The 13,095-nt window shown below is 37.2% G+C and overlaps 1 protein-coding gene across 19 annotated transcripts in view; it reads right to left on the bottom strand.

The window, feature by feature from the left end:
* Positions 1 to 13,095, bottom strand: part of LOC131692242 (serine/threonine-protein kinase mig-15) — a 250,343-nt gene that overhangs the window by 48,163 nt on the left and 189,085 nt on the right. For 15 of the 19 annotated variants that reach the window (XM_058979177.1, XM_058979178.1, XM_058979179.1 and 12 more), the window contains 2 exons: positions 12,466 to 12,486; positions 10,327 to 10,703 (listed from right to left, as the gene is read on the bottom strand). In XM_058979177.1, the coding sequence (XP_058835160.1) occupies positions 10,327 to 10,703; positions 12,466 to 12,486 (398 nt within the window). The remainder of the gene's footprint in view (positions 1 to 10,326; positions 10,704 to 12,465; positions 12,487 to 13,095) is intronic. The other 4 variants (XM_058979182.1, XM_058979183.1, XM_058979184.1 and 1 more) reach the window with 3 other exon arrangements.

Here is a 13,095-nt window from a genome sequence, read left to right as displayed (position 1 = left end):
GGGGTTGCTACTTTAAAATTGAAACTAGTTTAAAATTTCTTAACAAGTTGAAAATTTTCGGCATGGTCCGGACACCCCGGATCCTCTTCCTTGATCCGCCGCTGGTTTCATGCGATGTTTCAGTGTCGACACATAGCATCTCAAAATAGTGGTTGTCGATCCATTTTATGTATGTGCAAATCGTACTGAATATGTAATATACATTTCCACCGTTGTATTGAACATAACCATGGAATCGTAGTTTGGACAAATGAGAAAGGCACAATTGCACCACTAGGTGGATTAAAACAGGTTCTTTTGTATTATCAATTATAAAAATAGCCATCGGGAATTAAGACAAAAAATGTAGTATGTAGCTATTTATGGTGCTCGCACATTTGAGTGGAAAATGCAATGGTATAGGGTGATGAGCCTATTTTGGCCATGTTTCTATTATCACCCTACCCGTTACCCAGTTATTATCTTGGTTCTTAACAACGAAGCAAAGCTGTTGATGTCAATTTGTACGCATTCCATTGATTGAAGGCCGAGTAATCAATGAGTATCCTTCTTAATGTGATGAAAATAGGCACTTTACCCAAGTAAGATTTTGTACACATGGCCTCATTCTCACTTTGAGCAGTTTTAAAGTGAAGAAAAATTAAATGAATATTCAAAAACCGTTTTTTACGGCCATGATATGAATAATTTCAAAACCGTTCACTTTAGATCTTCGAAGATAATGTACAATAATACAGCGCATCTCCTGACAGAATAATTAACTCATTAAAAACAAATTAGCGAGGTGCGTGGTGTCTTCAATAAAGTGGTTGAAAATGTCATTTGAAAGAACTTTATTAAAGATATGAGAGTTTGTTTGTTCGGCATATCTAGATATAAAATAATATTATCGACTTTTTTATAAAAAATTTCTTCGATACAACCATTGTATGTTTTGGATAAAAGTGTGTATTTGATTATTTTAAACAACTTTGCAGAAGACCACACAAATATTAGAGTTTTTAGAAACAACAATATTTGAACAACTTGTTTCAAAGGTTTTTTCGCAAATTACCTAATTACCTTACCGCAATTTGATACCACAGAGCATTCACGTCTTCAACAAAGTTGTTCGCAATAGCATTCTCAATAACTTTGCTGAAGACCTAAAAGTTTTACCTATATTATTTGAAAAGTTAATTTTGTACATTAATCACCACAATTATTGTATCTTGCACTGCATTATGCCTTAGAACTTTTTCGACGCTACTAAGCCTCCGAGGATGACAAAACCAAAACTATGTTGATCGCTAAACTTGTTTTGAGCATTTACTTTATATTTCTTCATTTTTAAGGTGCAAAACTTAAGAACGAGACCTTATATACAAAATCCAATAACTCCACTCAATTCAGCACTCATATGTACGTTATAAATAGCAATTAACTTGACTTTTTAGGAATTCTTAAATTTCAATCCCAATGAAGCTTTTTTATAACGCAATTTTTCAACATTATACTTCAACTTTCCGATAAACAATTTGTGATTTCAGCACACTAAAGCTCTTTTTTGACAAAAAACATTGATTTTGTGTTCGTCAACGTTATTATCTAGAAAATGTAAGTTGGAACATCGGAAAAAATTCGTTAATTACCAAATTCAAATTTTCTGTATTTTATTCATAATGAATTGGCATCCATTTCCATATGATTTGAACTGACACAATCACAAAGACTCCATTTGAATTCTAAGGTTTCGTTATTCGACCAGTTTTTGGAAACATTCCTCGGAATCTTGAGTCGACAGCCGTTGGGGTATTGCACGAATCTTACACATCACTAAATAATAGTCAGAATCGACGTTCGCTATTCGGAATGTTCTGTTACCAATATCACGCGGTTTCGGGTCACGCAGAACATTAAGAACACGTTGTCGATCTGCCCAAAAGACGAACGAAATATCTCGCGCGAATTTCTCCTCTCTATCTATAGTATCAGTAAATAGTCTTTGTTTTTTGCCTTTCTCATATAGAAAGGATATGCAATCACTCTGAAAACCGACTTTCCAAACGAGGCCCGGAGGGCCGAGTTTCATATACCATTCGACTCAGTTCGTCGAAATTGACAAATGTCTGTATGTGTGTGTGTGTGTTTTCAAAACTCACTCACTTTTCTCAGAGATGGCTGAACCGAATCGCTCAAACTTGATTTCAAATGAAATAAGCTGCTATTGAATTTTTTGTCGATCGGACTTCCGGTTCCGGAGTTACGGACTGGAGAGTGCGGTCACCCAGCAAATTCCCATATAAAATGGTAACACCATGATGTCCAAATGGTGTAATACATATTAAAAAGGGGGCAACATAACTCGAATTTGCGGGTCTAGATCACTAATGGTCATTCTAAGCAGTTTTGACCACATTGGCCACCTATGACGGTTCTTGATGCCCCGGGTACTTTCCAAGTTCGTAAGTTAATCTCACACCTTTTTCTCAGGGAATTCTTGACCGATTTTCATAAATTTGGTTTCAAATGAAACATACAATACTCCCATGGACTGTTATTGAATTTCATTCGTATCTGACATTTGGTTCCGGAGTTACAGGTTGTTTATTGGGACCACATAGGAATTTCCCGTATAAACCGGTAAAATCGTAATACTTCAAGGGATAAAAATCCATTTCTATTTGCAAGTATAGATCACATCATTTCTATTTGCAAGTCTAGATCACTGATGGCCAATCAAAGATTCTTTGAACATAATGTCCACTATTGTCAGTTCCGGAATTTTCGGGTTCCTGGACATATTCCAGAATTAGTCACATCGATTCTAAGGTGATGACTGAACCGATTTTCATAAACCATATCTCAAATGGAGGGTATAATATGGTGTTGGGTGTTGCATACTCCATCTTAACTTCCCCTCACACCATCTCTTTCTACATACCCGCCCCCTCCCTCTCCTTTGACCTATATTCTCTTCATCGGCCATATACATTTTCAGAGAATTTCGTCCCATAGCCATATATTATAATTGAATTTGGAGTCGCTCAGCTCAAATTTGATATCGAAAAGAGCAGAACGATTCATCTTATAGTGATTAATCGATTCTGTCACATTTTATGATATAGGTTTTGCCAATAGTTGGTAATAAATACGAAAGAGAACATAAATAAACTATCTGATTTCATTATCGTCAATTCGGTCCTTGCGGATTAGATTTCAACGTACTTTAGTGAACTGTAACTTTTTTTACTACAAATTTTATATAAGATGATAGAATCTATCGACATTCTTACTATGACTTTCAGCTATCAACTCGGTATTGTTTGTTGGTTTTGTTCGGTCGTCCTCGAACGGAAAGAAATAATGAGCAAACACCTTTTTGATGCAGGCTAAACCTATATAAATTTTTATTAAATTTCATCTTTCGCATATAATTTTACTCTCTTACTTTCAAATTTTCCTCCCTCGCTAACTACTCTTCCGACCAGCTTTCCAACTATCTTCCTTTCCTATTTCCTACTACTGTAGGTAAGTATTATCAATTTTAAGGCAAGTATTTATAAATTATAATTTAAATTTCTTTCTTTATCAGGTTACTCACGGTAAGTATTTAGTTAATTCCGTAATATTTCCAATAGCAGGTCCAGAAGAATATCACAAACCACATGTGAACTTTTTCGGTTTTTTGACAGTTCTCACACGGACACAACGATCGGGAGCTAGTTGCGAAAAACCAAACGTCACCATCGACCGAGGGATGCTCCGCTTGCAGGTTCAGTCGCGGTAACAGGTTTTAATCGTCGATTTTATTAATTGTGTGTTTAGGCTAGCCTCAATTCGGTTGATTTTCGATTTAGGTATAACACTTTTTTACATTTTAACGACATTTAATTAGCTTGAGATTACTGGGTTGGGTAGGAAAAGTTTTGAAAATTTAGAGCCATAGTACTCAAATGAGAGCAAGGATGTGAAGTAAACAGATCGGAAAACTATAAGTATCTTTAGAAAAAGCGCTTCTCTTATAATCTAGACAAATATTAAGAGGCGCCTTTCTACTACTTATGCGCAAATTAATAAGTATTGATGCCTCGTTAGCTTAATGTCGACTATCAGAGATAGTACTTCATCAGCCTTTAACTTCGCAAATTCTGTAGCATAAGCACTCAAGTTAACTAGCAGAATTTTCATAATAACTTGCATCAATTTTAGACAATTATAATACAGTGAAGATACGTTTTTAACAGCCCTTTGGTGAGTTTTAGGCTGTTAAAACGGGGATATTGACAAAATCGGGACATATATTTTTCTTTTTTTTTAACAAACCGAAGCTCTTAAAATATTCTTTTCTAGTCCCAAGATATAACTTCATAATTATTTCCGATTATTTAGCATAAATTTCGCTTAATAGGGTCAGACAACGCAAAATTTAAAATAAAATTAAAATTTGGATTTTTTTCGTATTAAGGATCTCTAAGATAAGAAAAATATGCTCAAGAAAAAATTTACTCGAATTCGACTTGGTTCGTCTGCTAGAGCTCATCAAACTATCAACTATCAATTTTCATATGAGGCTGACAAAATTGTGGGCTGATAAAAGCGGATCTTCACTATAATCTATCAATCGTACAATGAGACGAGAAGTTATTTATGGAACATTGTTGTCATGTTGTTGTACGTGTACCATTACAATAACATGACAACAATGTTCCATAAATACCTTCTCGTCTCATTGCGACTGTACTTTCCGCAAAATAGATCTTTGCCACACACGTCCATAGCGAACTAGTCCATTGTTCACATTGTTCTTTCAAATTGATGTTCTTTGGGTGTTTCAAACAACTCGAATAATTAAAAATCATATTCGATTCTGTTCTGTTTGCTTTCGTCCATTTTTGGACAGCCAGTTTATAAAAGGAGTAAATGAGTTATTTTAAATCTGCAATCTTTTCCTAATGCACTAGTTATAACACTACTTGTAACTTGTATGGACTTGTCAGCTTCAAATTCATCCAAATCTGAAAAAATCAGATCCGTCCAGATTTCGAAAATATATATTTTAGCTAATTGTCAGCTAAGGGGTCATGCACGTAGCTTTTTGCCTTTCTCTTATAGAGGATATGCAATCACTCTAAAAATCGTCAACCTAATCCCGGCATTGACATAAGGTTTCTGGGTTACACCCCCCCCCCTCCCACTCGCGGTCACCGCCAATTTAAATTCCCCTTTTATCACCCCTCATTGCACCCCCCCCCAAGCCACCACCCCATCCATCACTCATACCCCTCCCCCTTTCAACCCCATCATCTTTATACCACCGCTATAGCACAAGGTATTCCGAATTAAGCTGGGGAGTGGTTTGTTCGTAGTTAGCAAGAAGGCAACATTGAACTAATGCTGATTAGGCTAATAAAGTATGATATTTTTTTATTTTACTGTCGACACATAGCTCATCAGGTTCGTAGCTAGCAAACTATTGTGTGTTGGTGTGAAGTGTACTAAGAATGTAGTAGATGTTTCCATAATTGAAACGAACATAACCAGCCATAGACTCATAGTTTAAAGAAATGAGAAAGGCACAATTACACCACTAGGTGGATTAAAACAGGTTTTTTAGCTCATTTTGCCCTGTGCACGCTATCGCCTTGGTATCAGAAGACAAGTTACATAACATTTCATGTTCACATTGAAAACAATATGGAGGAACGGGGATAATTTACGAAAAGGTTTTAAATTTATAAATTATTCTTATTGAAACAAAATTTAAAATATACATAAATTTCATTTTTGACTACTTTAAAATAAGTATTTTTATTTGGAATAACGTTTCCTATAACAAAATAAATTGTTTGTGATCAATAGTATAAGTTTTAAAAATGTGTTGAAGTTGTTGTTAGGAAAATTAGGATAACAATTCTATTGAAAATATTTATTTATCATGTTTTGTCACTTTGAACATTGATGGAGAAACGTAAACAACTTATGAAAAGAATTGTATTTGTTGAAACAAAATTTAAAATATCTTAAAAGTGACAACATTTAGGAAGGTTTTTATTAAAATAGTTTTTATCAATACATTTTTTTAAAAAAATGTTTAATCATATTCTAAAAGAAAATTAAATTTTTGTCTGACAAATTTAAAAACATATAACAATGTAAAAACTTTTTCTTAGTTCTGCTGAGCAGAAAACTTGAAACGAGGGCGCCGATTTTGCGACAAACCTAGCAATCAAGGAAGATGCGCATGCATGCAGCGGGTGTTCGAGGAAGCTGGAGAATGGCGACTCAAGATCGTGCGACCTATAAGTCTAAAATTGATTCGGAGCAATCCGATTGTTCGACCACGATGAATTATCATAGTGACGCTAGTGTCATAGTTACATACCGTTGTTTGAGGATAAAGCTTACCGTGACCAAGAAATAGAAAGGACGGAGTAGGGCACGTATATTCACGATTCGCACTCCATTGTCTGCTATCAAGAATTTTTGTAAATATAAATATAAATGTTGAAGTATCTCAGCCAAGAATTGATCTACTGTGTGCCAGATCCCATGTACGAGGCGGCGACTGAAAGCAGGAGTCCTCGAGTCGAAGTATTTCTCCGTACCGAGGACGAAATGACTGGCATGATTAAAATATGCCATGCCGCACACAAAGTGTCGTGGATATTATTATTGTTGTGTTAACCGAATCTCTTACACAGTAGACGTTTATTTTTTCGCAAATCGTGGGATTCAAATAATGGCCACACTTCCCTAATCCCCTTTTCGGGGTTAGCTAGCGGCGATCATAAGCCAACGTGTTTGGTGTCTTCTAGTTGCTGTATAATAATTGCTGGCGATGAAATGTGTAACTAGTGCTGTGATCGAGTATGGTTAGAGTAGCACAAATTAATCTTCAGCATAAACGTACAGCAACTATGAATCTCTAGCTTCGGTTCATGAACCGTATTTCCAAAAAGGCTATGTTGGAAAACTACTTAACCCCGTCTTCGTAGCTTTCAACAAGAATAGCATGACAAATCCATGTGAAATGCCTCGTGCATGTATACTTGCGAATAGTGCTACTGACGCATTTCTTATATCCGACCTCACAACCCGTGATATTTTTGCTGTCACAGTCAATATGACAGTGACTAAACAGGAAATAAGTCAATTGTTCGGCATATTTGCCGCATAATGATAGCTTCTAATGATTTTAAAAGGGTTATATCATACTGTGTCAGAAATGGGTTTCCTCCAAGGTTCCCACTCATAATCGACAGTGATGCAAATACCCCGCTGATAATTTGGGGCAGGTCAGATATCAATTTGATAGGCACCGAATTTATGGACTAGTTAAGCAGCACAAATTTTCATATACTTAATGTAGGAAATCACCCAACATTTGCACGGTCTGGTAGAGAAGAGGTGCTAGATATAACTCTATGCTCTGACGGTATTACACATGAGTTGGCAAACTGGCTCGTACCCAACGAGCTCGAACCCTCGTTTCTGATCACAAGTAAATCGTTTTTGATCATCTGTAGCAACATCTTGCGGTTATACTGCATAATAATACAATTTTGAAAAAGTCGTAGCAAAAATTGGATTAAATTGTGTGGAATTTGCTAGAAGGTTCATTCCCACTCTATTTTATTAAACCGTTGGTGCGAGTAGATGATTTTCGGTGAATCGAAAAATGAATCACTTCGCACATCGGATGTGAATACTGACAGTTGTGAGGGAGGTGCTTCTATTAATTTCTTTAAAATGAAAAAAATGATCAAAACCTATCAAAACACGCCCAATCTCGGAGGTGCTCTTATCAATAATACTTTGGCTCATTGTATAGAGTTTTCGAGTCTCAATACTTATCGAGTGTAAGCAAGGTTGGAGAAATGTCGACTGCGCTGTTAAAAGATCTTCACAATTGTCTCTTTTCAATCCCTCCTAACTCTTTCATCCCCAGTTTCAGAGGGTTTGGCTTAAGGTTGGACAGAGAATGCGCCAAATTCGCAAACGAAAAGAGCAGTATTTTTCCACAACGTATGTCAGATCTTCATAAAAATCAATCAGCGTATGTAGAATGTTGTTACATTACTGCTGATCGATTTTTATGAAGATCTGACATACGGAATGGAAAAAAACTGCTTTTTTCGTTCGCGAATTTTACCCTTTCTCTGTCCAACCTTAAAGTATGGTATTATTTGGTTCTCTCCGGATAACAAACAAACCTGTACCTGGTTGAAACAGAGATTGGAGAAGATAAATGGGAGGGCAGGGGACTTCCGTTCTATTGTCGAACCATATAACCTTCACCAGAATAAGGTATTCCTTTATATTCCGAGGAATCCCAAGGAATGTTAGAAGAGTGCTGATGTTCTGATGGGAATAGATTTCCACAAGCCTTTTTCACAGACAATTTCCTGGGAAGTTCTAAAAACCAAGTCGATTACAGAGAATATTTTTGTATCGATGACTGATCTTTGGAATTTTTGGCGAAAAAAGATTATAAACTAAACTATGGCTTCCAAAAAATCAAAATTTGATTGACAATATCTCTACGGGGGTGTTGATATAGGCGCTCTTCAAGAGGTGTTTTTATTCCCTTGGGAGTGCAGAATACTTCCGTCTCTGTGTCGTTATTTTCGTTATCCCTTACCTTACCACTTCCCCAGTCCTCTCCATCAGGAGAATGATGACAAGACAAATCAAGGCAAGGCACAAAGCTCCAACCAACATGGGGAACGTGCCATTTGAGCCAGTCGCTACTGATTCCTGATTCCAGGTGGTACATTTGCAGTGTTGACATATTCATAAATTTCTGCGATTAATTTAATCCCTTCTATCTTAAAATTGTAATAACATTTTGAGGGGACGGGCATAGCGTAGTTGGTAAATCGATTGCCTTGTACGCCAGCTTACCTGGGTTCGATTCCCCACCCGGGTTAGAGATTTCCCCAAAAGAGATTTCTCTAACCCGAAAAGAAGTGAAAGACCCTTAGGTTAAAACCTCCATAATCAAAAAAAAACATTTTAATAAAAATCCTAGCAGGTTACAGTTTTTGTCAAAATTGTTAGTCACATTATGGACTATTTTTTTTTAATTTCATAGATTTTTCAACTTGAGTGAAATAGCAATCTGTATTAGTGGAGATGCAAATCAGTAAATTTTGCCATACCAATTTCTAGCTTTAAACGCATTTCGAGGAGCAACCAAGCGTTCAAAAAGTGCTGCGCTCGCTAACTAGGATCAGTTTAAATTTTTCCAAACAACCTCGAGCCGATCTACTGCCCACATAAACACTTTCGGCTCGTAGTTCGATTTACCGGCAAATTTAGCATCATCTGGTAAATGTTGTCAGTGTACTATCCATCGTTTTCACTAACTTTATTGCGTGAAAATGAAAAATACGATTCACCATACAAAATGATGAATTTGTCATTCGCAATTTGTTTACGGTGAAGTTTACGGCAGCAAATTGGTATTTTTCGAGTAGTTTATCTAAATATTTTACTGCTGGCTTTCGTTTATTATAAATTACGTTGTCTTTCTTCAAAATACAGCGGACAGCTGAGTTTGAAATACCAAATTGTTATTCCAATTTGCGCATTAATTATCCAACCTTATTTTTGGCCTTTGATAGCACATTTTTGTACTGGCACTTAATTTTGGTAGGTTTTTTTTGCGGTTTTTTGCTATCACGACAATCGTTCAAAATATTGAAAACAGTTGTATCCGTTGTTTTGTACTGACACATCCAAACATGTTGGAGACAGATTTTCAGTGCAGTAGGAGTACAATTATGTATGAAAAGTACATTGGTACATATTTTGTGTTTGATTATGCAGTAGAATAAATGTCTGAATTTAGTCTAAAAATTTTCCGAGATAACTTACATATTGTGTACACCTTGAGTTTGTCAAGTTACATTTTAATAAGTAACCAAATAACAGTAATATAGAAAAGTGCTCATTTGTGACAAAGAATAACTTGAGGTCGTAATACAATGTAAACTAGAAAAACACAAAAACCTATAAAAATAACTCATTTAAATTTTGTCTTAAAACGTACACTATATAAAAGGGTTCTTCTCGTTCCCGTAATAGTTGATCATAACCGTAAACTCAACCGTAATAATTGATCATAACCGAAAACTCAAACTATTCGAGATATGCAAAATTCCGAAACCCACCAACGTATTGTGAGACACTGTTTTCCGATCTAACCGCAACTAACCAAAAAAAACTAGTTCAATAGGTGGTGATATGCTACGAAAGCTGAGTATGTATGTATGCATGTGTAACAGAAGCGATCGTTGCGTCCCACCGGACCACTCCGATCGGGAAGCTAGGGATACTTACAGTGGCTTCGGCGGATCGCTGGCCAGCAGCGTACCGTCGTTGCGCGCCCGATCGTTGGGTTCCTCCGGTTCCGAGTCCGAGTCGGAGCTTTCGATCGGATCCAGCGGGTTGATCGGTTGGGCGTGGTGGTGATTGTTGTTATTGTTATTGCCGCCAAGACCACCACCAACGCCGCCGCCGCCGCCGGTTCCGTTGTTGTTACCGTTGGCAGCGACGGCGGTTGCGGGCGGTTTGCTACTGTTGACACTACTACTGCTGCTAGACTGTTGCTGCTGCTGCTGCTGTCGGTTATTACGTGGTGGCGCTTCCGGCTGTGCTTGCTGTGACTGTTGGGAGACGCCCAATTCATTTAGTTGTGCGGCTAACATGTCCAAATCCTATGCGTGAGTAGGAGTTGGAGAATCGCGTTTGTGAGGGGGGGTTGGGTGGTGGTGGTTGTGGTGGTGTGTATTTTCAGTATTTCGTGAACAGGGGTTGTGATTCGTTGAGCGGGGTGGGACAAGTGTTGTGGGCGGACGAAATTGAACCGATTAGGAAACAGTGAATCGTTTGCGGCGAGTTGACATTTTAAATTCAGCCTATTCTCATAAGGTTGATTGATTAAAGGGGTTACTTTGGCAGAAATGTTTTAATAGAACAACAAGCACGCGCCAAATAAAAAGAAAAGATATTCAAACAAGCTGTTATTCCACGCAAAACGTTACGGTTGGTGTATTGAAGTACATACTGACATTTTTTTTAGCTACATAACATTGAAATATTTATTGAAAGAAACATATCGAAAGCATTGCTGAAATGATAAAGCAGGAAACTCGCATTTTGAAGGTGAATTTAATCCGAAAGATACTGAAATCGAATTATTTAAAGCGATCGGAAAAAAACGACAATCGTAAGCTTCGAGTATGCAGCCATTTTAGGTGAATGAATAGGTGGTGTCGGTTCGTTTAGTATGGAAGGCTTCAGGTGAGAAATGAGTGACAGCGGGTAGTCGAAAAAATTTTCACATTGTTACAGCTCGAGGGAAAAATTGAAATTCCGATGGTACAGCACAATCAAACGTAGGGATGTTCATCTGTTTAGTACTCGTGTTTTAAAAAGGTATCCAAGTGGATTTTCAAACACATGAAATAGAGACGTTTCTAGGTGGTCGAACAAGGAAACTAGCTAGCAGGGAAATGCTACCTAGGCAAAGCGGAAAGTGGAACATTCCAGACTGTTATGAATTTCCCACATCTTCTGTAGATGGGAAGCACCTCTAAAAAGATTTGCACGGTAATGGAGAAGCCTTGTACATTACGATGCAGCTGGGAGGAGGTGAGACAGAGAAAGGCCAGCTGTTCGCTAGGCAACGAATCATGGCGGCTGATGGATCGCTACTTGTTACGTGATACGACGGGAATTATTATGAGTGACTAATGGAACGGGGAAGTTGGGAGGCATGCTCTGGATGAATCTAGAGCGTGACATAATTTTGGAAGGCAAAAAGCGCAATGAAATTCAGATGGTAATCAGGGAGGGGATGTGCATGATTTTCGAAAGCAAAATAGAACGATTTTCTTAACTGCAAACGTATTTGGTCGATGCTTTCTGATATTGTTAAGACTGTAAGACATGAGTTTTGAATTGGTCGAAAAAATTTCTCAGTTGAGTCTTCGTAATTAGGCGTCTTTTTAGAAGTTTATGAAAGTTATGATTGAAACTACTCGCCAATCTGATATGTTACACGTCGTTGCAAATATTAGAACCTTACATAATCATTGTTTTATTATCAGAATACGTTGTGATCATAGAAATCATATTTTTTCTCTGTTCCTATAATAATCGTAATTATTAGAGATGCATTCTATAACCATAACCTAAAAGTCTTGTTCAGAACTCATGTCTTTACCAGATAGCTCCAGAAAAAAGTGTGAAAATTTTGACAAGAACGACAAAACCAAAGGACCAAACAATTTCGAAACACCACATTGGATGGGATGATACATGTAACGATTTAACGGCAACATGACAATTAAACGGCTAGGTACAACAGAGATACCAGATAGCGAGGTAGTAGTAAATACTAGATAGATTGACAATGATAAAAGTAGTGAATGACAGAGCTGGCAGTAGGAGAAAAAAAGAAAAACAATAGCTTACCTCGGGTCGTCGTGGTGGCAGCTGCGGTTTTTTGTGCAGTAGTAGAGGTAGTAGTAGATAGGTAATTCGACACACACCAACACACCACGATCGACGGTGTGTTTTGGTGGACGTGTGGACAAACGCCAATCAATTTTTTTTTCAACAAACAACATTGATTTATGTACAGCAAATCAACAATAAAGATATTCATATATCCACAGAATCAGATCCCGATCCAGAAATTAAATAGCGTAGAATTTAGTTTTGATAAAATAGAAGGTGAAGTACCAGATGGTGGCAGTAGTGGTAGTAGTGGTAATAGGTGTGAGTAGTAGTAGATGGCAATAAAGGTGTATGTTCAAACATTTTGCGTGTGGTTTGTTTGTAGCGGCAGCGTGTGTCCCGAGTTTGCCGAATTGAGGTTGGTTGAGGTTCCATCATCATCACATTTACCAAATTCACCGTGTTCCGGAGGTTTTTTTTACATTTTTGTACAGTGCAAATACCGAACACGCATGATACATAAAAAAGAAAGAAAAAAGAGAAACAAATTTTTCACCGAAACCAATTTTTACTGATTCGACGGACGAGAGGCTCGAAAACGAAACTACTTAATTTTTTTTTATTTTATGAAGTGATATTTTGAAG

This window comes from Topomyia yanbarensis, chromosome 3 (genome assembly GCF_030247195.1).
Source record: "Topomyia yanbarensis strain Yona2022 chromosome 3, ASM3024719v1, whole genome shotgun sequence".
NCBI lineage: Eukaryota > Metazoa > Arthropoda > Insecta > Diptera > Culicidae > Topomyia > Topomyia yanbarensis.
This window is presented reverse-complemented; position numbering and strand designations above follow the sequence as displayed.